At 35.4% G+C, this 23,220-nt stretch overlaps 1 protein-coding gene across 1 annotated transcript in view; it reads right to left on the bottom strand.

The window, feature by feature from the left end:
• The window catches only part of LOC118635273 (putative bifunctional UDP-N-acetylglucosamine transferase and deubiquitinase ALG13), a 60,351-nt gene that overhangs the window by 12,923 nt on the left and 24,208 nt on the right, over positions 1-23,220 (bottom strand). Inside the window, exons 17-22 of the mRNA XM_036270055.1 lie at positions 20,558-20,590; positions 20,403-20,458; positions 16,887-16,958; positions 14,823-14,988; positions 4,144-4,326; positions 2,162-2,202 (exon numbers count right to left, since the gene is read on the bottom strand). Coding sequence (XP_036125948.1) covers positions 2,162-2,202; positions 4,144-4,326; positions 14,823-14,988; positions 16,887-16,958; positions 20,403-20,458; positions 20,558-20,590 — 551 coding nt within the window. The remainder of the gene's footprint in view (positions 1-2,161; positions 2,203-4,143; positions 4,327-14,822; positions 14,989-16,886; positions 16,959-20,402; positions 20,459-20,557; positions 20,591-23,220) is intronic.

The raw sequence follows: 23,220 nt of genomic DNA, 5'->3' as shown, positions 1-23,220 counted from the left end.
GATCTGAATCCAAGACTACTCTACCCAGCAAGGCTATCATTCAAAATAGAAGGTAAAATAAAGAGCTTTCCAGACAAACCAAGGCTAAGGGAATATATTAACACCAAACCAGCACTGTAAGATATGCTAAAAGGACTGCTGTAATGAGTAGAAGAAATAGGAAGAAAAATAGAACCACACTAAACAAAAATGACAATCAATAAGTACATATCAATAATCACCTTAAATGTAAATGGTTGAATGCTCCGATAAAAACACACAGAGTGGCTGACTGGATAAGAAAGCATGACTCACATATATGTTGTTTACAAGAGACCCACCTCACAACAAAATATGCACATATGTTGAAAGAAAGGGAAGGAAAAATATCTTTCAAGCAAATGGAAAGCAAAAAAAAAGCTGGGGTAGCAATAATCATATCTGATAAAGTAGATTTCAAAATGAAGACCATAACTAGAGACAAAGAAGGCCACTACATAATATTGAAAGGATCTGTCCAACAGGAAGATATAACCTTGGTAAACATATATGCACCCAATATAGGAGCACCAACATATATTAAAAATCTGGAGGACTTCAAAGGAGAAATCGACAGCGATACAAGCGTAGCAGGGGATTCAACACCCCACTGACATCACTGGATATATCTTCTACATAAAAAATTAACAAGGAAACACAGACTCTAAATGAAGCACTAGAGCAAAAGAATTTAATAGATATCAAAAGAGAATTACACCCCAAAACTGCAGAATTAACATGCTTCTCAAGTGCATATGGGACATTCTCAAAGATAGACCACATGTCGGGAAACAAACTAAGTCTCTAAAAGTTCAAGAAGATTGAAATCATATCAACCATCTTCTCAGATCACAATGGCATGCAACTAGAAATCAACTGCAACAAGAACATGCCAAGACATTTGAAAAGATGGAGGCTAAATAGCATGTTATTGAATAATGAATGGGTTACCATGGAGATCAAGGAAGAAATTACAGAGTTCCTGGAATCCAATGAAAATAAACACAAAACAACACAAAATCTATGGGAATGCAGTGAAAACAGTTCCCAGAGGGAAGTTCAATAGCACTATAGCCATACCTCAAGAAACAAGAAAAATTTCTCATAGATCATCAAACCACAACTGTTGGCGAGGGTGTGGAGAACAGGGGACTCTAATACACTGCTGGTGGGAATGCAGACTGGTGCAGCCACTGTGGAAAACACTATGATATTACCTCAAAAAATTAAAATTGAACTGTCAAAATCCAGTGATCCCACTTCTAGGAATATACCTTAAGAAACACCAGTCAGAAAAAAATATATGTACCCCCATGTTTGTAGCAGCACTCTCTATAATAGCTAAGATCTGGAAACAGCCCAAATGTCCATCAGTACATGAATGGATAAAAAAGCTGTGGTACATGTACACAATGGTGTACTATGCAGGTGTAAGAAAGAAAGATCTCTTATCCTTTGTGACAACATGGAGGGACCTGGAAAGTATTATCCTAAGCGAAACAAGCCAAGCAGAGAAAGACAAATATCACATGATCTCACTTATTTGTGGAATATAATGAACATAACAGTCTGAGGAAGGGTTAGTTCCAGAGTTGTGGAAGTAGGGTACAGACTGACAATCCCCAGAAGAGAGGGTTGGGGGGGAGATAAAGCAGAGAATTTATGTGCATGTATGCATGAACAATGGACATGGACAACAAAGCTGGGGACAGGACGGGAAGGGTGGGGAAGGGGGTTATCAGTGGGGAAAAAGGAGAAGCATCTGTAACAAAAATAAATAAATTAAATGAAAAAAAGTTCTAAATAAGCAGGATAAATAATCCAATTATTTCGAGAAAGAAAAACTGAAGTGTTGGTACATGATGTTAAATATGGAGGCCAATATGTGCTAAAGTTGTGCTGCTTAGCGTCTCCATCCACCACAATTTAAAAACTATTTTACAACAGTAACTGAAGTACTGCGAGATTAATGCTGAAAAGTGACCTATATCATCTTCAGAGATATTTTATAAAGACAGAAATAAAACTTTTAAGGCGCTCACAATATTCTTGACTCTGAAAGTTCAAGAATCTGATTGTGAAAATAGCTTATACTGTATTTTGAATAAAGAGTTTATCAAAGCATTTTTAACAGGACTCTTACCTGCAATCCCAGATTGAAATAGTACTGCAAAACTTTTGTATCTAAAATTAAAAATTTGAATTTTAGTGACTAGATGATATAAACAATTAGAACTACCACTTAAAAGCTTTGCTGTGTAAGTATTAAGGTAGATAACTAATGTAGTCTTCCCTCATCAACACCTTGCTAAATTCTACCTTACAGTAAATGACCATTTATCTACCACTACAGATAAGATCATTTTCTGATACAAGGTTTAATCACCAAATATATACTTTACTTCTTTTCTTAATATTAGCAAATGTTACAGGAATGCCACTCTGTTAATATTTAAGAAGAATCCTGTAAAGGCATTTTTCTTGTTCGTCATGACTAAAATTTTACTTTAATATAGTTAATGGAGCTACTACATAGTACCACCTAAATGCTCTACTAATACTGAAATAAGTGATGCCTATTGAGATTACTAGCACTTATGAAATAATTCATTTCATTTTTAGTTAACATGACTAACCACCAGTAAAACTCCAAAAAGAGGAGGTAATGAGCAGGGTAACTCCAAATAAGTTAAATCCTAAGGTGATAAAAATTTCTCCAGATATAGAACTTATTTAAAATATTTCACAAATGAACATAAACTACATGTATGGGGGAAGAGGGAATAGTCTTAGTATTCCAAATGTATCTCTAAATATATTTTTACTGATTGACCTGGGATCCATATATACTCTTATTTATAAATAATATAATTTGAGTTCCTCTAACAAATTAACTATCAGAAAACTCTCCCTTCTTAAGTTGGAGACTTCTGATACATATATTTATTGCCACTTTAAATAATATGGGGATTCCATTCCTTGGCATATACATACATGTATACAAAACTTGCATAAATATATCCATAGTAGTATTATTCACAATAGCAAAAAAATGGAAACAACCCAAATTTCTATCAACTAACAGATAATAAAATGTGGTGTGTCCATACAATGGAATATTATTCAGCCAGAAAAAGAAATGAAGTACTTATACATGATATACTGTTAACAAATAGGAAATCAAAAGAGTTAGTATTTTGCATGGTCTGGAGAAAAGAAAGGAGATAAAGACGAGGACTTTCATTCTAGTCAGATTGGGTTCTAAGTGAAAGTAAGAAAGCCAAGTGAAAATGTCTACCAAGTAGCTAGAGACAAGAATCTGAAACTTCTAAGGCCAGGGTTAGATAGATTTATGAATCATCTACATAAAGGTGATAGTGAAATTTTAAGGTAGACAAAAAGAACAGAATGGAGTTTAAGATGATCTTGGTGACTACCTTAGGAGTGGCTGGAAAAAAAAACAACCAACAAAATAAAAGAGAAGCAGCTAGAAAAAATCAAGAGACTGTTCCAGCAAAGAAAGTATGAATAAGCTACAAACAACTTGCAACTACAATTGCCACTTTAAATAGCATGGGGATTTAAAGAAACACTGCCACACAGAGGGATAAAAAGAACAGTCAGTGGAAAGCTACTTAGTTTAATTATGAAAAAAAAACACATGGCTGGGAAAACAAAAAACAAAAAACTTCTTGCAAGTCTTCAAAATTTAGTTGGAATCCTAAATATTAAATGTCAAAGATTGTATCAATTTCATATATTTGTGGTAAGAATTTAAGAAAATGGAGAAAATTTTGTATTGGCTCCTGCATTTCAAGAAGAATAGTTGGGAGATGAAAGAGATCCAGTTGAGAATTTCCTCCAAGGCAGACATGTAGCTACCAAAAATCAGCAGCATGAGTCAGCTCAACCATCCACTTCTTGATTATGTAGAAGATATTCTCAGCTTTCAGTTGCTCCTTTCCTTACTTGCTTACTTAGCAGTATGCTCTCAAGTCAATTTCCATTTGGTCCCCCACTTTGCTCCTATTGGTTAACCAGAGTTATGCTCTAAAAAAAAAAAAAAAAAAAAAAAAAATTTCCCAGACCTAAATAATCCTCACCCAAATCTTAAAATCCACTCACCTTGAGGCAAATCACTGCCACTTGGATCACAGGAATAAGGTGGAGGTGGTGGTGGTAAGTTTGAAGCATCTCCCACCTCAATAGGAAAAGGAGGGAGAGGAGGAGGTGGTGGTGGTGGTGGCAGAGAAGCAGCGACAGCAGGCACGTGAGCAGAGAGGTATGGATAGGATGGTGAAACAATCACTAAAGAAACAAAACATAAAGTAACAATGCATAACTTAAGTAGTTCATCTTCTACTTCTTTTGTGTTCCAAACATGGTCAAATGATTCAAATTCTTTCGGTTTGACTTAAAAACAGAAATTTGGAAGATAAACTGCTCCACATTCTCTTAGACATGATGGCTGAAAACTAGTTCATTACAGGTTATTTTGAATTATTTAAATTACTTGAAATTAGAAGGAAAAACTGAAGTTTCAGAGCTTTGCCTATCAAGACTTGGAATATCAGCTAACAGGTACATAAATAAAATACTATCAAAGAAAAAGTTTTACTTTAGTTTAATACAAAGTTAAAGATGTTTTCCGCCATCTGAAACTCTAGCCAAATCACAAGATGAAGAAGCTAATAAGAGAGACTATATATTTATATAGTCCATATATTTAGGCAATCTTTGAAGGTTTCTATTGCATAGCATCAGAGGAGTATCAGAAAACTCTAAATCATGACAGTTACACTTCTAAGGATGCACAGAATCTAAAACAGATAGGCTAGGTAAAATATGTTATCCCTTTACCTTTTTATATCTGTTACTATAGTTTAAAAACAATACTCCCTTAGAAGTTTCACAGTTTTTGACACAAGAAGTTCAAATATGTTTAAATATTAATACATTTCTATATTATAAAAAAGAAAACATGGTACCAACCTAGTAAAAAACAAGTATCTCCATATATACACAGTATGCCAGATAAATCTGTTACATTTTTTGACAAAAGATGAATGATGTCAGCCACCCCTTCAAGTTTAATTGAACATTTTAACTGACTTAGAAATTCAAGTACTTCCTTCTAGTCATTTCTTTTTTTAAAAACATAACATAGAAACTTAGGCACTTTGCTGCCTTTAATTCTTTTCTAAATTATCAAAACTGTAGCCACTTGAAAAGCCTAATATTGATTTGTATGTCAATATTTTCCAATTGATTCCCTATACAGAATTTTAAAACTTGAAACCTTCTAGACTTAACCAACTTATGAATAACATATTTCTTCAGACTAACTTCCTTAAACACTGACCTCTCGAAGGTATTTACTGTGCAATACCTGACTCATTTTTTGAGAGCCTGAAGCAACCAATGATTTTTCCTCTACTTCTGTTAAGTGTCACTTCCAAGAAGAACTGTTCTGTTGTGAAACTGCTCTTGATTTGTTTTGTTTTTTTAATTTTATTTTTTTCATCATCATTTTTCCCCTCTATGTCCTCTTCCACCTCCACCTACCCCTGTTGTCTAGGTCCATGAGTTCTTTTATTTGGCTATTTTGCTCAATCCCTTCACTGCCCTTCCCAACATCCCCCTCCACACCAGAGAGCTGTATACCTGCTCTCTATCTGTAAGTCTGTCTCTATTTTGCTTGTTAGTTCAATTTGTTCATTAAATTCCACACATAAGTAAAATCATATAGTACTTGTCTTTCTCTGGCTAATTTCACTTATAAACTGTACTTAATTCTTGAGGAGGTTACTAATGGCAGGATAGAATTATATGAGATTACTTATAACTACTTAATGTTCTTACACTGTAAGAATTGTTACTTTACCCAAGACAAATGCAATTTTACTATAGCTTGCATAGTATTTTTCTTTTGAAAATAAACCCAAGAACTTATATGCATATATGCGTAACCAATGGACATAGGACAACAATGCTGGGGAAGGTAGGGGATAGCATGGGGAGGAGGGTGTCTGGCAGGGGGAAGGAGAAACATCTGTAACAAAAAAAAATTAATAAAAATGGAAAACCAAAAAAAGAAAATGTACCTTATTTTAAATACCCTGTACTTTTTGCAATGTCGACTTCTTTATTATAAAGAGATAGTTCTGTCTTTTAGACTAAATAGTAGAGTATTGCCAAAATAATGGGGCCTGTGACTTAAATGGGTAGAAATAACAGCTGGTTTTGTTTTTTTCAAAATGAAAGTAATTTAGATTTCTTCATAATAAATGATTTTAATTCAGTTTTATCCTTTCAGAACTGTTTGTTTTTGTGAAGAAAATGAAGATGATTTCCTATTTGGTTGCATATGTCTTAAATAAATATTTATGTCAAGTAACCACTGTTACTAGAATTACTCCTTTAGTATTTATAGTTTTCAACTACTATATTTATTTGTGTGAAATTTTAGTCAAATGTGGTCAAGATGTTGCCCTGGCCAGTTTTGCTCAGTGGTTAGAGCGTTGGCTCGCGGACCCTAGAGTCCTGGGTTCATTTCCCGCTAAGGGCACGTACCTCGGATGCAGTGTGTCTCTGCCCTGGTTGGGGTTGTGTGGGTGGCAACCACTCGATGTGTCTCTCTCACCTCGATGTTTCTCTTTCTCTTCCCCCCTCTCTATCTGAAGATAAATGCAAAAATGTCCTTGGGTGAGGATAAAAAGAAAAAAAAAAAGTGGTCAAGATGTTAAGATGCTTTGAAAGGCTATCTAAAAGGTTTATAAGTTTAAGTTATCACACAAAAGCTGATTTGTAAAAAAATAAAACAGTAAAATCTTTATTTGGCCTAAAAAAGAAAAAAAGAAATTCAAGTACTTTTATCATTGTGTCACCTACACTATCATTTTAACCCTGAGAATTATATAAAGTTTAGTCTCATTGTTCAGTAAAAGTTTAAATTCAGAATTTTAAAAACTTAGTTTAGTACAGCAACAGTTCACACAAGCTGAATTTGTTATTCTGGCAATTTAGCTAAATATATTTCAGGCCAAGTATTAGGAATAATCCACACTGTTTTCACTCACTGATATAAATATTAATGGTACAATGATCTATACCTTTTATATAGTTAGAGGCTCATAGTAATAGACATAGATGTGTCTTAGGGTGATTTAAAACTTGATAAACAGCTCTCTGGGGGTGATGAAACAGTGGTTATACAATGCTATGTATTGTCAAAACACAGAACTGAGCCCCCTAGAATAAAATTAAACAGTAAATTTTAAAATCTTGCTCTAACTCTTCTAAAGTTTTGTCATACATGTGTAAGTCTCCACTTTTACAGTTTTGGAAGAGAAATTTAACTTCTAGAATATGCTCTAAAGGCTGTATAGATTTGCTTTCTATAAAACAATGATTTCTTCAACAAAGTTCCACTCTTTTTTTTTTCCTTTTAAACTATCATTCAAATAATATCATTTTAAAAAGCAAATGAAACAAAGCAACAAATGAACAAACAAAACTGACTCTCAGACACAGACAATATGGTGGTTACCAGAGGCAAAGGGGAATGGGGGGAGGATGAATAGGGTAAAGCAAGTCAAATATATGGTGATCAAAGAGACTAGACTTTGGGTGGTGAGCACACAATGCAATATGCAAATGATGTATTATGGACCTGTACAGCTCAAACTTATACAATGTTAGTAACCTATGTTACCTCAATTAATTTAATTTTTTAAAAAAGCTAAGGGGGTAAATTCAATTAGCTAAAGATAGTAGAATACAATTATGATCACTAGGTAAAAACCAACTACTAGCCCTGGCCAGTTTAGTTCAATGGTTAGAGCATTGGCCTGTGGACATAAGGATTGTGGGTTTGATTCCCCCGGTCAAGGGCATGTACCTGGGTTACAGGTTCAATCCCTAGCCCTGGTCAGGGTCTCTCACATCGATGTTTCTCTCTCTCCCCCCCACCTCCCTCTCTTCCATTCCATTTAAAATAAATCAATGTAAAAATATCCTCAGGTGAGGATGTACACACATACATACATGAATAAATAAATAAAGGCAGAAAACCATTTGGAGGTTCCTTTGTCTGAATTCACCTTCCTTGTAAATGCATATTACAATAAGCCTCATAATAATAATTTCCAGTTTTTCTAGTGATGTATGAGCATTTCATATGCAGGCTTAATAGGGCTTTATTAATAGGTATAGCCCTTAACAGGTATAGTTCAGGAGATGGTTCCAGAACATTGGAAGCAAACTTTTCTAAAATATTGATAGAAACCAACATAATGCACTCTAAATGTTTATTGCCCCCTGTCCATGTATATGCAGTCTGCTTCAGGATATTTTAGAAGAAAACTTAAATAATATATAGCAAAACCTGGCTTCTTTAGAGATCAAAGGGCATGGCCAAGACTAAGGTACAGTGAAGTGTAAAATTTAAGTGGTCACCAACTTAATGCAAAAAAATCCACAATGAATAAAATATCAAATTCTAAAAATCAGGCCCCGGCCAGGTTGCTCAGTTGATTGGAGCGTTGCCCCCCTCCACACCAGAGGTGGGTTTGATTCCAAGTCAGGGAGCATACCTATGTTTCTCTCTTTTATTTATTTATTTATTTATTTATTTATTTATTTATTTATTTATTTATTTATTTATTGTTTGATCACAATTTTTTTACACAGTTTTTAAAATTTTATTCATTAATTTATTTTTGTTACAGATGTTTCTCCTCCCCCCCATACCCCTCCTCCCGATCCCCCCCAACATTGTTGTTTATGTCCATTGGTTAGTCATACATGCATATAAGTTCTTGATGTTTCTCTCACTTTAATGTCCATCTCTTTCCCCCACCTTCCTGTCTCTCTAAAAATCAATGAAAACATATCCTGTGGTGAGGATTTAAAAAAAAATTCTAAAAGACAGGATACAAGCAAGACATAACCTCAAGAATGAATGCCTTCCTCAGCTCATCCTAAGCCTGGCCCACAGAACCTGGCTTTAGGACAAGTCACTAGTCCTGGCCCTGACAACAGTTACCAAATCTCAGTTATAACAGGATTTGATGCCTACGAGGAGTCTCATATTAAAGGCAATTATGGCATCTAGTTACCTGGCAGATGACTAACAGGAGAATGGGATGGGGCTGCCAGACAGTCACATGAATAACAACAGAAAATATAAGTTGTTTCATCCAGAGGAATGATAAAGAGCTACTATAAAACAGCCATGGCCTGGTAGAATTACAGGTTAAGTTCATAAGAGACTTAAAGAACAAAAAGTAACATAAATGAAGTCAGTATACAGTTTTAGAAATACCTATATAGAACACAAATTTGGCATTTAAAAAGTTAAACATTCAATGACTCTATATAAATGAGGCAGTCCAATGCTTGATTTCACCTGCCATTTGATTTTTCAAAGTTCAGACATCTGCTGGACGCCGACAGCCAACACATTCCCCAAAAATTAGTCCCAAAGTAGTAAAACCAGGGTCTACATTAGCATTTACAATGAAAATTTTCTATGGTCATTAATTAACACATATTGCATGTTTTTGTTTCAGGCACTAGGCTAATAAGCACTTAATTTTTAAATTTTAAGTAAAACAAATAGAGAAAATAAATCAAATGAATTATTTTAAGGTAGACACTACTGTCAATAAATAAAACGTTACCAGCCACTCCAGAAAACATCCATGCCCCTTATCCCAACTACAAACCCTCTCCCTCCCACCATAATTAACCATTACCATGACTTTCACAGAAATCACTTTCTGTGGTTTCCTTTTTAAGAGTTCTGTCACTCAAAGGTCCATCCCTAGACAGTTTTTTTAAAGTTGATGTCTTGAATTTCTTTTAATCTATTGCTCCTTTCTCCATCCCTGTAATTTTGTTTGTTTTTCTTTGGAAGAATCTGGGCCCTTTGACCTGTTGAATTTCCCACAGTCTGAATTTTGCTGAATACCCACTCATGGTGCATTTCAACATGTTATTCTGTTTCCTAAAAATAGGCAGCTCAATCCAGGAGGCTGGATCAAACTCAGAATTGATACCTTTGGCACATCTATAGGTAATGTCTTGTTATCTTTGCAATCTTAGCAGCTACTGCTGTTTAATACCCATCCATTTAATAAGGATTGCAAAATTATTATATTCTGCCACTTCTTTTTCAATGATTAGAATACTAATATATAGAAACATTTTCCTTCATCTATTTGGTTATCTAGTAATACAGTTCATATAAGAAAGGAAAAATAAACACTTGATTTCTTTCACTCTATTTTTCAGTTTTCAAGAAAATAAACTAGTTTCTTATCCTTTTAAGGTGACCAATTTTAAAGTATCATTAGGAACTTTTAAATTAAACATATTTAATATGTTCTTGCAATTATCACTGTTGAGGCTCAAATTGTTCCATCTTAAGCCAGTGGGAACCTCTTCAAAATGGCTCCTGAGTCCTTTTGACATGACCCTAGTAGTCTTTGATAGCTTCCTTGCTATTTGGCATGACAAGATGGTCCAGGCTCAAATTGAACACTTCCTTCACAGACCTCCAGACCTGGAATCAGCAATTCTTTGACAAAGCTGTTTGCTTTTTTAAAAAGTGAGAAATGTGCCCTGGCCGGTTTGGCTCAGCGGTTAGAGCGTCGGCCTACGGTCCTGAGAGACCTGGGTTTGGTTCCCGCTAAGGGCACGTACCTCGGTTGCAGTTTGTCCCCAGCCCTGGTTGGGTCGTGTGGGTGGCGACCACTCGATGTGTCCCTTTCACATCGATGTTTCTCTCTCTCTCTCTCTCCCTCCCTCCCACTCTATCTGAACAAAAAAATGGAAAAATGTCCTCGGGTGAGGATAAAAAAAATAAATAAATAAATAAATAAATAAAAAGTGAGAAATGTGATTTCAATACCACAAACTGAGTGCTAAGGATATACACTGTAGGCCTTTTCAGTGAACAGAGCTAGGAAATACAAAAATGTATTTAAAGACAAGATACCTCAAGTTCATATTGATAATTCCAATTCAAACTTGAGACCATAAAAGCTTTTCCCTAGCCTCTTTATTACATCTGTAGTACTTTTCTTCCATACTGAGACTCCTGATTTGCAAGGACACAGGATAAAATTAGAATATCCAATATTAATTTGTTTTAGCCAACACTACATAGTCTCAGAATAACAATCTGAGTATTTAGATAAGAGAGTCTGAAATGTGATTGAGAACAATAAAAAATGCTTGACACATGGTCTCTCACTTCTCCAATTTTTAAAAACAGCTATACTATATCCACATTGTCCAAACATAGGGCTATTACATAGCATATTCTCAACCTCCCAGCCCTCATTTTGTCTTAATTCTATAGGTAAATGTATATTTAATACTTACCATGAGGTCTTATGTTGATGTGCCTAATTATTTTAGCAATCTAAAAAGTCTAAACTCATTCCCTAATACACTGTTGATCATCCAATACAACTTCCTGCAATGGCAGAAATATTTTCTATCTGTCTTTCCTATATGTAACCACCAGCCACATGTGGCTTTGAGCACTTGGAATGTCATTAATGTGACCAAGTAACTGAAGATTTATTTTATTTAGTTACAATTAATTGCAATTTTAATAGTCACATGTAGCTAGTGATTGATTACCTGGCTTGACAGATTAGCTTTAGTAGATTCCTCAGGAAGGGCTCATGTGAATAATATTCTCTGAATTCTTATATTGCCCATTAAGCTAAAAAATCAGTTTAGTTGACTATAAAATCTTTGGTTCACACATTATTTAATTATCTAAAATGCTACTCCATTTTCTTCTAGCATGAAGCATTGCTGTAAATTTTGATGATTATTTTATTTATTTTATACTCCATAGGCTCTTTTACACAGATAATCAAAAGTCCTTCTATTTCTTTAAGGTCTAGTCATTTTACTAGAATATCCTGGTGTTGGTTGTTCTGGGTCAACAGTCTTGGGTAAGCAGAGTGGTATTTCAGTAGGTAGTTTTAAAGCTTTATTAATTTCAGGGAAGTCTTCTGAATTAGTTTTTAGTATTTATTCCTTTCCTTTTCAGGAATTTGTCAGTGTTTGATCTCCTTTACCTAACTTTAGTATGTCAATTTTGAATCTTTATCTTCATTTTCTTCACTTTAGATTTCCAACTTTCTTAACACCTTTCTCTTAAAGCATTAACTATTGTATATATTTGGTTATGTTCTTTATAGTTTAGTCTTCATTACTGAAATGACTTTCTTCCATTTCAAATGCTTTCTAGAATTCTGTCACATCTGAGTTTTTCTGATTCTGATTTGTTATTCTTTAATGTCATATTATTTTATTAATGTCTTTAGCTCATTCTGAAATAGTTTACTTTTAGTTTGTTTACTTCTGTTTAGTGAACAAATTTCTGATATGCCTTTACTGTCTATAAGGATGTTACTCTTTTTCCTTAAAACATCTTTGTATAGGATTTGACGTTAGCACTTTTCATCCGTTCATTTTTATGTGAAATTATTTTTCATAAACTTTAGAATGAGGTGGAGTATAGGAAAGCTTCTCTAGTGTCATAGGGCTCTTTGCTATTGTTTTTATGTAGTGTTAAAAAAATATAACTGCTTTCTAGGATTCACAGCTCTGTTGTCTTCCTCAACTTTAGTCTGGATCTGTTCATTTCCCTATCCTGATCTTTTTTTTTTTTTATTCTGCTACCAGCAGTTTCTGCCCATTAAAGAATACTATTCTAAAAAGACCTGGAAGGTCAGTTTTGAGAGTTCTTAGGGGCTAAACTTCTCCAAGACCTTCAGTCCCATTACCATGTACCCAATGCACTCATCTCATGTTGGACAGGTGAAATCCCTTCCCATTCTTAGCTGCTCCTTCCAAATTAGCCACCCCACTTTCCACTGAATTCTTATTAGCTCTTTTTGGGGTTCTTCTGATCTCAGGTCCATTAGGCAACATCTTCAATGCTTCTGTCTTCTTGCTCTCACATAAACCCTGATAGCATGCAGATCCTGTGACTGGTGGTTTGTTCCTACCTGCTTACATTTTGTGGTTCATGGGGACAACTTACCATCTAGTTTTTTTTTGTTTTGTTTTTTGTTTTTCCAAATCTTTATTGTTGGATGTAAAATGTATTACACATGTTCCACATTTTTCCCCCATTGACCCCCTCCTCCCCACTCCCGCCCCCCTCCCACCTTTTCCCACACTATTGTCTGTGTCCATTGGTTATGCATATAAGTTCTTTGGTTCATCTCTTCCCACCCCCCAACCCCTTTCCCTTTGAGGTTTGTCAGTCTAGCAATGAATTTGTGCTTCTTAATCCCTTCATCTTTTTCACCCATTCCCCTAACCCCCTTCCCAACTGGCAACCAACAAAATGTTCTCTGTATCTATGAGAATGTTTCTGTTCTTCCTGTTCATTTTGTTTGTAGATTCCATTGTTGATAGATATGTATTCATTGCCATTTTGTTTGTTCATACATTTCATCTTTTTCTTCAAAAAGACCCTTCATCATTTCATATAATAACGGTTTGGTAGTGATGAACTCCTTTAACTTTTTCTTGTTTGGGAAAGTTTTTATATGTCCATCGATTCTAAATGACAGCTTTGCAGGATAGAGTAATTTTGGTTGTAGGTTCTTGGTTTTCATCACTCTGAATATTCCTTGCCACTCCCTTCTGGCCTGCAAAGTTTCTTTTGAGAAATCAGCTGACAGCCAAATGGGAACTCCCTTGTAGGTAACTAGCTGCCTTTCTCTTGCTGCTTTTAAGATTCTCTCTTTGAATCTTAATTCAAAGACACAAAGATGATGTGTCTTGGTGTGGGCCTCTTGGGGTTCATCTTGTTTGGGACTCTCTGTGCTTCCTGGACTTGTATGTCTGTTTCCTTCACCAAGTTAGGAAAGTTTTCTGCCATTATTGTTTCAAACAGGTTTTCGATTTCTTGTTCTCTCTCTTCTCCTTCTGGCACCCCCAAGATGCGAATGTTGGCACGCTTGAAGTTGTCTCAGAGGCTCCTTACACTATCCTCATTATTTTGGATTCTTTTTTCTTTTTGCTGTTCTGATTGGGGATTTTTTGCTTCCTTATATTCCAAATCGATGGTTTGCTCCTTGGATTTACATACTCTATTATTGAAGCTGTGTTTTAAGTGTTGTCCATGGGTTTTGGTTTTGCAATTTTTTTTTTTTATTGGGGGGACTCAGACTGAAAAGCTATGCCACCACCTTCCTAGAGTTATGAGAATTTTAAATCATATTATCTCATTGGAATTCCACAACCACTCCATAAATTGGTACTATCAGTACAGCTCATAGATAAGAAATTACTTAGCTAGTTAAGTTGTAAAACCAAGATCCTAAGTTAAATCTCTCAAATTCTAGCATCTATATTCTTTATAACATTCATGGAAAACGATTCATTATACAGAAATGTATTTTGTAGCAAACTTGTCAGGAGTTAATTGTGTGAAGTGTGCAAACACTTGTACCTTAATTCCTGTATAATAAAACTTAACTTGAAGTTTGAGAAACTAGTACAAGTCCTTTAAATTTTCAGCAAATAGCAAAATGATAGCTATAAAATCATATCAAAGCCAAACTTGCCAAGGGAAAAAAATGAAACCCCGGATCTCTCAAATCTCATAGATTCCTCAACTGCAGAAAATAGTTTAAGTAGGTTAAATAATGGTAATTCTAGAAATTAAAGTAATCCTATCTAATCACTAGAACTATTGTATGTGTATGTTCATCAATAGGAAAAGAGGCTTCCAAAGTAAGCAATCACTAATAACCTACCTGGCCTGCCTTGTATAGGTGAAGATACAAATAAAGGCTGTATAGCCTTCTGTGAGGAAACTGAAGTGGTACTACTAGGTTGATTAGCTGCTGCACTGTTAGATAAGACTTGAGCTGGAACATTATTGGCACAGGAAGCTGCAATTGCTGCAGAATTTACCATCACCTGTAAGTGTGAAAGAAAGTTTAGAATTCTTTTCTTTTTAAAAAAATTTTATTAACATTTTTTATTACAGATGTCCCTCCTTTTTCCCCTTTGACATCCTCCTCCCTGCCCCACCCCCCACCTTCACCATACTGTTGTTTATGTCTATTGGTTATGCATATATGCATATAAGTTCTTTGGTTTATCTCTGCCTGTCCACCCCCATTCCCCTTCCCTCTGAGGTCTATCAGTCTGTTCCCTACTTCCATGTTTCTGGATCTATTTTGTTCATCAGCTTGTTTTTTCATTATATTCCACAAATAAGTGAGATCATGTGATATTTGTCTTTCTCTGATTAGCTTATTTTACTTAGCATAATACTCGCCAAGTCCCTCCATGTCATCTCAAGGTTTAAGAGATCCTTCTCTCTTATGGCTGCATAGTATTCCATTGTATAAATGTATCATAGCTTTTTAATTGACTCATTTACTGATGGGCACTTGGGATGTTTCCAGATCTTAGCTATTATAAATATTGCTGCTATGAGCATAGGGGTGCATATATTCTTTCTCATTGGTGTTTCGGGCTTCTTAAGATATATTCCTAGAAGTGGAATCACTGGGTCAAATGGCAGCTCAATTTTTAATTTTTTGAGGAAACACCATATTGTTTTCCATAGTGGCTGCACCAGTATGCATTTCCACTAGTAGGGTACTAGAAGAGTACCCTTTTCTCCACACCCTTGCCAGCACCTGTTGTTTGATGATTTGTTGATGGCAGCCATTCTAGTGAAAGTTTAGAACTCTAAGTTTGGTTCCTCAAACAATATTAGTCTCCTATCTGATCCCAAATTTCAGGAAATAGCATTTTGATAACTAAAACAATATTCATGTAAACCCTGTATAGGCAGGTTAAGTTGTTTCTTTTAGAAGATCCCAGATTACTTTGAGAGCTTTAATTTTTTAATTTATTATTTTTTCTGAAAAGGTAATTCATTAATATGATTAAAAAATCAAGTATAAAAATGTGTAACAATGAAGTTTCCCTCCAATCTCTATCCTCCATCTGCCTTGTTCCCCTCTGTCCAAGCAGGTAATCTTTGTATTTCCTACATATTACGCAAAGATTTATACACACTTTAAAACAAAAACAGAAAAGGTGTTTTGTATTTTTTAAACTCATGAGACTACAAACTGTATTTCTGATTAGACCACAGCACCCAATACAGACTATTCTTAAATATACTGTCCTCACTGCAGTCTCCATTTCCTTACCACCCACTGAAGTATGGCTGCTACCCTCTCTGTTCCTCATAAACTGTATTCAAAGTCACCAGTGGTCTCCATGGCAAAAAATCCCAGTAGACTCATTAGTCCTTATGTTGCTTTAGCTCCTGGGAACAATTAACACTGGACTGCTCCTTGAAACAGCCTCTTCTTGGGGTTTCCATAATATACTCTCATGTCCCCCCCCCCCGCCTTGGCTGTTCCTTCCCTAAAATTTGGTGATCCTCAGGCTCTGTTCTAGATGCTCTTCTCAATTTCTTCCTTTTCCCAGGATGATCTTATTCACCCTTACAGTTTTAGCTCATTCTACAGAAGAGCATTACATTTACGTTTCAGTAAAGGACATTGACTTGACAGGTAATTTATATTAACTAACTCATTGCATAAGAGGTTCAGAATAGACTATGAGTAGTCTAATGCCAGTACATAGAACAGTGTCTGGAACACAGTAGGTGCTCAATTTGTTGAATGAATTTACCAATTATTGCACAAGGCACCATGAGGTATAATAATACTTAAGATAGGGATATAAGCTGCTTCTCTGAAGTATGATGAGTGAAGAGAAAAGAAAATATTAATTTTCCTCCATTCAGACCACTGTAACTGGCCGCTTAATAACACTTAAATGATTACCTCCTGGGGGTAGATGCATGAGGTAACTGTGTCCTGAGGAGACATAGAACATGGTCCTCTGTCCTGAAGAGACTTTAGTGAATACAGAAATACAGTTAAGTAAGGGGAAATCAAGAAATCAAACAACACATCAGTAAAATATCTGCTTTGTTTCAACATTTCCTAAAATTAATAAAGGTAATCTGTTCTGAAAGTATTCAAATTTGGAAGTGCCTAATAAGATAATGCTCCAAAAGGTATCACTGTAATACCTGATTTAGGTGACTGCTCTATTTCCTGTCTACATACAACTCTAGTCCCAATGCAAGCACTAAAATATAACAGAGGACTGTAATTTAAGCACTTTCTCAGTGGCCTTTCGTGCTTTAAATGCTTCAAAATCAGTAGGACCCACAATGGTTTTGCTAAAAGAAAGCATTCCATCTAAAGATGTAGCTTGGGACAAAGGTGGATAATTGTTTATTCAGCTGCATCCTATCTAAGCAGGATGTAGTATAATCCAAACACTATTCCCTCTGGCTCAAGACTTTGTCTTTGTGAAAGCAAAAATGATTATTTTATTTTTTTTAATCCTCACCCGAGGACATTTTTCGATATTTTGTTCAGATAGAATGGGAGGGAGAGAGAGCGAGAGAAACATCGACGTGAAAGGGACTTCGAGTGGTTGCCACCCACACGAACCAACCAGGGCTGGGAACAAACTGCAACCGAGGTACGTGCCCTTAGCAGGAACCAAACCCGGGTCTCTCCAGACCGCAGGCAAAGGCTCTAACTGCTGAGCCAAACCTGCCAGGGCCAAAAATGATTTTAAAAGGCTCAGAATTATGTATGACATTGTCATGACAGGAAAAACAACCAAGCAAACAAAAGCAATAAAACTAGCAGCAAAAATTGGTAATAATGGTAAGAACAGGGGGAATCAGGGGAAGTAATCACAGAAACAAAGGGAACCATACTGTAACAAATATGAGCCCAATTTAACATGGACTTAAGATCGCATGTTTCTAAAATTTGTGTTCAAGTACAGCCAAAGTATCTGCCAAAAAGCAAACTTTAGCCCTGACTCAGAATGCCCAGTGTGAATGCAAAATTCTAGAGGAGGATTTGGTTGAGAGCTGGGCATGGAAATAAGTAGGAATATATGTTCATGGTTTCTTTGAAGGCTCTGTGCCTGGAAATCTTTAAGTCATGCATTTGTCCTCTGCCCCCAGAATGCTATGAGAAAATTACTTAGAAACTTGTTATGAATTTGGTGACTAGGGGGTGGGAATGGAACAAAACATGAAAAGATTGAAAGCTATTGGGGTATATGATAAATAAAGTGAAGAACAAAAAGAGACATGTGACAAGTGAAATTAAAGGGTCTACTCTTGTCATATCTGATGGTGAAATTTTTACTTGCTTTTTCAGTTGGGTGACTATTTCAAAAGTGGTATAAAAAGCATGTGATATGAGAATAGTAATAGAAGAAAGGATAACTATTTCTCTAGAAGGGGCAAAGGAAGTAAAGGAAAAATAGGGGAGAGAATTACATATCAGTTTTTGTCACCTTCCTAAGATGTATTGCCTAAACAATGAAAACAAAAATTTAGTACATGAAGCTACCAAAGTTAAGATTAATCACGGTTAGGGTATAGAGGGTAGTTATTCAAGTTTTTCACAAATATTCCAGTTCTCCTCCTGGGTATATGGTAGGTTGCTCTTCCTGGGCTCATCTAAAGTTAGGTATGGCTATGAGCCATGTTTGGCCAATGAAATATGAGCAGAAATATTAAGAGCCAGTATTCAATTTTCCTATTTTTAGCCCTGTGTCAAGGTGATTCTGAAAGCTCATGTCTATCAGCCTGAGTTCCTGAGTAACTATGATGAAAAAAGGCCTGCATTGGACATGTAACATTAGCGATAACAACTGTCCTTTGTTAGGCTGCTGAAATTTTGGAGAGTTGTTACTGCAGCCTAACCTAGCTTGATTAAAACAGTAATTGGTAACCAGAAGTAGGGTGTTGCTCTAAGAAAAACTTAGGACATAGATTATGAACTTGTAGCTCTTAATGGAAGAGGCAACAACTTCAATCCCAAACTGTAGAAGGTAAATTGATAAATGCTTTGAACAAAGAACAGTTAAAGCTCAGCCTCAAAGCCAGAATCACTGTTGTTAAAATCTGACTTCATTAAGATATGTCAAAGCAAGAGTCCAACTAAGGATATAACACCCAGTGAATATGTGTACTTAGACAAAGTGGCTCATGGTAAAGCATCCAAAGGTATGGTTCTTACATCAACACCTGATAAATTCATGATACTTGCAATCAAGTAGAGAGAAACAGATAAGAAAGCAAGGCATTATAACAAATCTAAATAGTGTATTATTAAAAAGAATTGTCAGTAGGAATATTGACACATGAAACTAATAGGAATCAAACAGAGAAGCAGCATAATAAATTAATCACACATCCAGAGAAATCATGAGCAGAACTAAAACCATCCAGCTAAGATAAAACAACCCTTGGACTCCCAGTTTTCTATGAGTAAAAAGCAGGCTGAGAAAGCTGCTAAGGAAAGAAGGGACCTGGAATATCCAAGAGGCCCAGAAAACAATGAACCAGGTGCCTCCAGGGAATAGTCCCAGGCCTAGGTTGGAGGCCCTCACAATTGCCTGTCCATCATGATGTCAGAATTGCTACAGGCAAATAACTGTTTCTCCCATTTCCTCCCTCTAGGAGTGGAAATTTTTCAGTCCCTGCTCTACCACTACAAACTGGGTTTGTAGGGGGGTGAAAACTTTATACTGTTGGTTTTAGGCTTCCAGATCAATATAGAGTGCCGCACATTTCCCAGAAACCTTGGGCGCTAAGTTTAATTACCCTGAATGGAATTTTTAGGTTGCCTCCCCTGAGGTGAAAGCAAGTATTTTGGCTGTGAGAGGAAGTTTGAGTTGAATACTGCAGTCCTTAGTGCTGTTAAAATATTTCCAACTTTTTGACTTCCAGGCAGAGATAAATTAGATTCTTCAGTGGGACATGCTATGGCCAATGAAAAAGAAAAGAAAGTGACATGTGTCATCTCCAGGTGGAAGCTGTAACAGCCAGTGTTTCCTGCCTTGGCAATCATGGATGGAGCTTGTATCAGCTTGAGTCCCTGACCTGGGCTCTCCTGTACAGCTCCACTGGACAGGTAGCATAACCAAAAAGCAAATTTATTTATGGCCTATTCTTACTGATAGGAAAAAAATCTTAATAAAATCCTCTAAAAAAATAATCAGTGCCAATGTTCAAACTATCTCATGTATCAACACATGTAGGAAATATCTCTATATAGATAAATTTCAGAAAGGAGTGTGATCTTGGATGAGTTACTTAATTTCTGGATTTAATTTCATCTACAAAATGAAAATGATACTCTGATTAACTCATAGCACTGTTCTGATTTAAGTACATTTATATGCATATTTCTTAGAAGAGTGCACTAGTGCACAGCAGGAGCTATAAGTGCTTGCTGTTATTATTAAATACCTACCAAGTTTGCTGTAGATTCAGTTGTGCTATAAACACCTGAAGTTTCATAGTCTGGTTCTAAAGGATATTGCCAAAGTAAAAAGTGAGCATTATTTTATAGTTTGAAATTTTATAAACAATGATGAATGTCATAGATTCTATCTAGATCTCACTGACCTGAAGGATAAATATATTCTTCATGATATCCCCCTAGAAAAAAAGACAGAAGTATGTTTATGTAGAGCTTTTTAGCTCAGCACAGCCAGATGGCCAGCACTTGCTTTCTTCTCAAGTTTTGTGGATATATATGTTCAAAACTAAAATGTATACATCCTTACAAGTAATTTGAACTTTCATATTAGTCAAAAGATCCTGAAGCCAGAGATTGGCTATAAACAGTACAAATTTCCCCTCTGAAAATTCCATTCGTTTTTCAAGTTCAGGCAGAATTGAAAAATCCAGCTGTGTCCAATTTCCAGTCAGGCAGTAAGTACACTATGGTGATTTAAGTTTACTGGCTCTGGAGTTAGGACTAGATTTTAATCAATTAACTGTATCACTCTTTGTGCCTCACTTTCTTTACTATAAGACAGGGATAACAATACCTAGGGGAGTGAAAATATAGCAAGATGCTTGATATACAGTAAATGGTGACTATAATCTGAGTATAACCCATAGTTTGCTTCGGTGGACACCAAAGTGAGATAGCATGCTTCATTTGTTTTTTAGCCTGTCAGGTAAATGATATATTTAAAATTGGTCTGTTCTTAGAGGATGGCTTAGTGGACTGACATACTTTGCTTTAAAACTGCTATACCATTGAAAGGCAGAGAAAGTCAATCTTACATTGAATAGTTTTTTACCAAATAAAATTCATAGATCAAAACTAGATTTGATTCTTAAACATGTTACTTATCACACACATGCATTAACCCCTCCAGACAACAGGATTTAAAGGTGAGAACAAAGATTTGGTTATTTTGAATATGCCACCACAGGTGAGCAATACTATCTGAATATATCCACTGTGCTAAAGGGAAAAGACAAAGGGGTCATGTTGAGTAAAAAAGCAGAGCATGTACATCCTTTACATGCATGCACATGCACGTTCTTCATAGATTATCCTTGTGCTAGACTTTTTCCTAGAAATACCTATTTTCTTCTATATAAGTAGCAGACAGGAAAATAAGGAACTTGACTGGTAAGTTGAGTCATTCAGAATACCTTAATAAACCCAACTCCTCTAAAATTGTTTAAATAGGCATATATGATTTTACAGTAAAAATAAGCATTCCCCATGGTAAGAGGCATTATAACAACTGCTGAGGGCACACATATAGGCTTTAGAGTCATAGAAACCCAAATTCAAAACTGATCTCTGCCAGTCACAAACGATCACATATTACATTAGTCCCATTTATATACAATGTCCAGAATAGTCAAATCCAGGAAGACAGAAAACAGATTGGTCGTTGCATAGGATGGGGGAGGGCAAAGGGAATGGAGAGTGGCTGCTAATGGCACAGGATTTTTTCGGGGGGGGGGATAAAAATGTTCTAAAATTGATTGTGGTGATGATTATACAATCCTGTGACTATGCTGAAAACCACTGAGTTGTTTAAATAGATGAACTGTGTGGTATGTAAAGCACATTCAAATAAAGCTGTTATAAAAAATTAAATCTTTGCCACTTACCAAGTATGTCTTTGGCTATGTCATTTATCCTTCAAATCTCAATTTCCTTATATATAAAATAAGGATACCACATTCCTCAGAGGTATATAGTTTAAGTATTATAAATATAATTATTTAGTAGACAGAATTCAATGAATAGTAATATTTATAGATTAAGTAGACTTCTTCAGGCAATGAAGTTATTTCATAGCAATCTTGTAAAATAATAGCCAGTCACATGAAAAGCCTAAAGTAGTTATTAGAAATGGTGAGGACAACATGAATAGTATCTTATTAATAAGGAATAAATGTTTTCCATACAGAAATCTCACCAAATCCCCAAATTACAGTAAACTCTTGATTCTGTGGACCTTAATTTAATGGAATTCAGATTTAACAGACAAAATTTCCTGTGCATATGTGGTATGTAAAAATTAACATCCTATTAATTTTAAAATGCTTTTAACTGAGATTTGTTTATAATTAACAGGTTCTTTTTTTGTTATTAATTCACTTATTTCTAACAAATTTTAGTGAATAGGCCATATATATGTTTGAAAAAACACTGTAGTAATTTCACAATGTTGGTGAATGATTAGCACTTAATCACACCGCATCACACATGGTAATTGCCTCTATTGTCACTTGGCATGACTTTCTGCATCAGTGTTAACGGACACCTGCTGATGTTCTAAGATGTGCTAAGCCACGCCCCACCTGTGACCATTTACTAGACCTCTTCAGTATAAATTTAAAATTACAGTATTACATATGGAAATAGTTTCTGTGAAATTAAACTTTTCATACATTCTTAATCTTAATTACACAAACGTGTCTACAAAACTAAAAACAGGTAAAGTAACTAATTTGTCAATTTTTAAACATATGCATTCTTAAAACCTACTTTATTATATAACAGACTTTCGGCTTTAATGGACACACCCTCACCCGAATTAGTCCATAATATTGAGGTTTTACTGTATAAACCTATGCAAAGAGCTGAAAATAAGTTATAACAAAGTAGAGGGCCTACAGAAATAGAAGTCTATCCTTCTGACAAATACCAAGATATCTTCAAAAACCTAGCAAGCTCTGAGACAAAAACTGAGAACACTTTCAAAACAAGCTATCAGAACAGAATGAGACCCCTAACAAAAACTTCAGGT

The sequence above is a fragment of the Molossus molossus genome, unplaced genomic scaffold, assembly GCF_014108415.1.
Source record: "Molossus molossus isolate mMolMol1 unplaced genomic scaffold, mMolMol1.p scaffold_m16_p_2, whole genome shotgun sequence".
Classification (NCBI taxonomy): domain Eukaryota; kingdom Metazoa; phylum Chordata; class Mammalia; order Chiroptera; family Molossidae; genus Molossus; species Molossus molossus.
The sequence above is the reverse complement of the archived record's forward strand: the minus strand, read 5'-3'. Positions and strand labels throughout refer to the sequence as shown.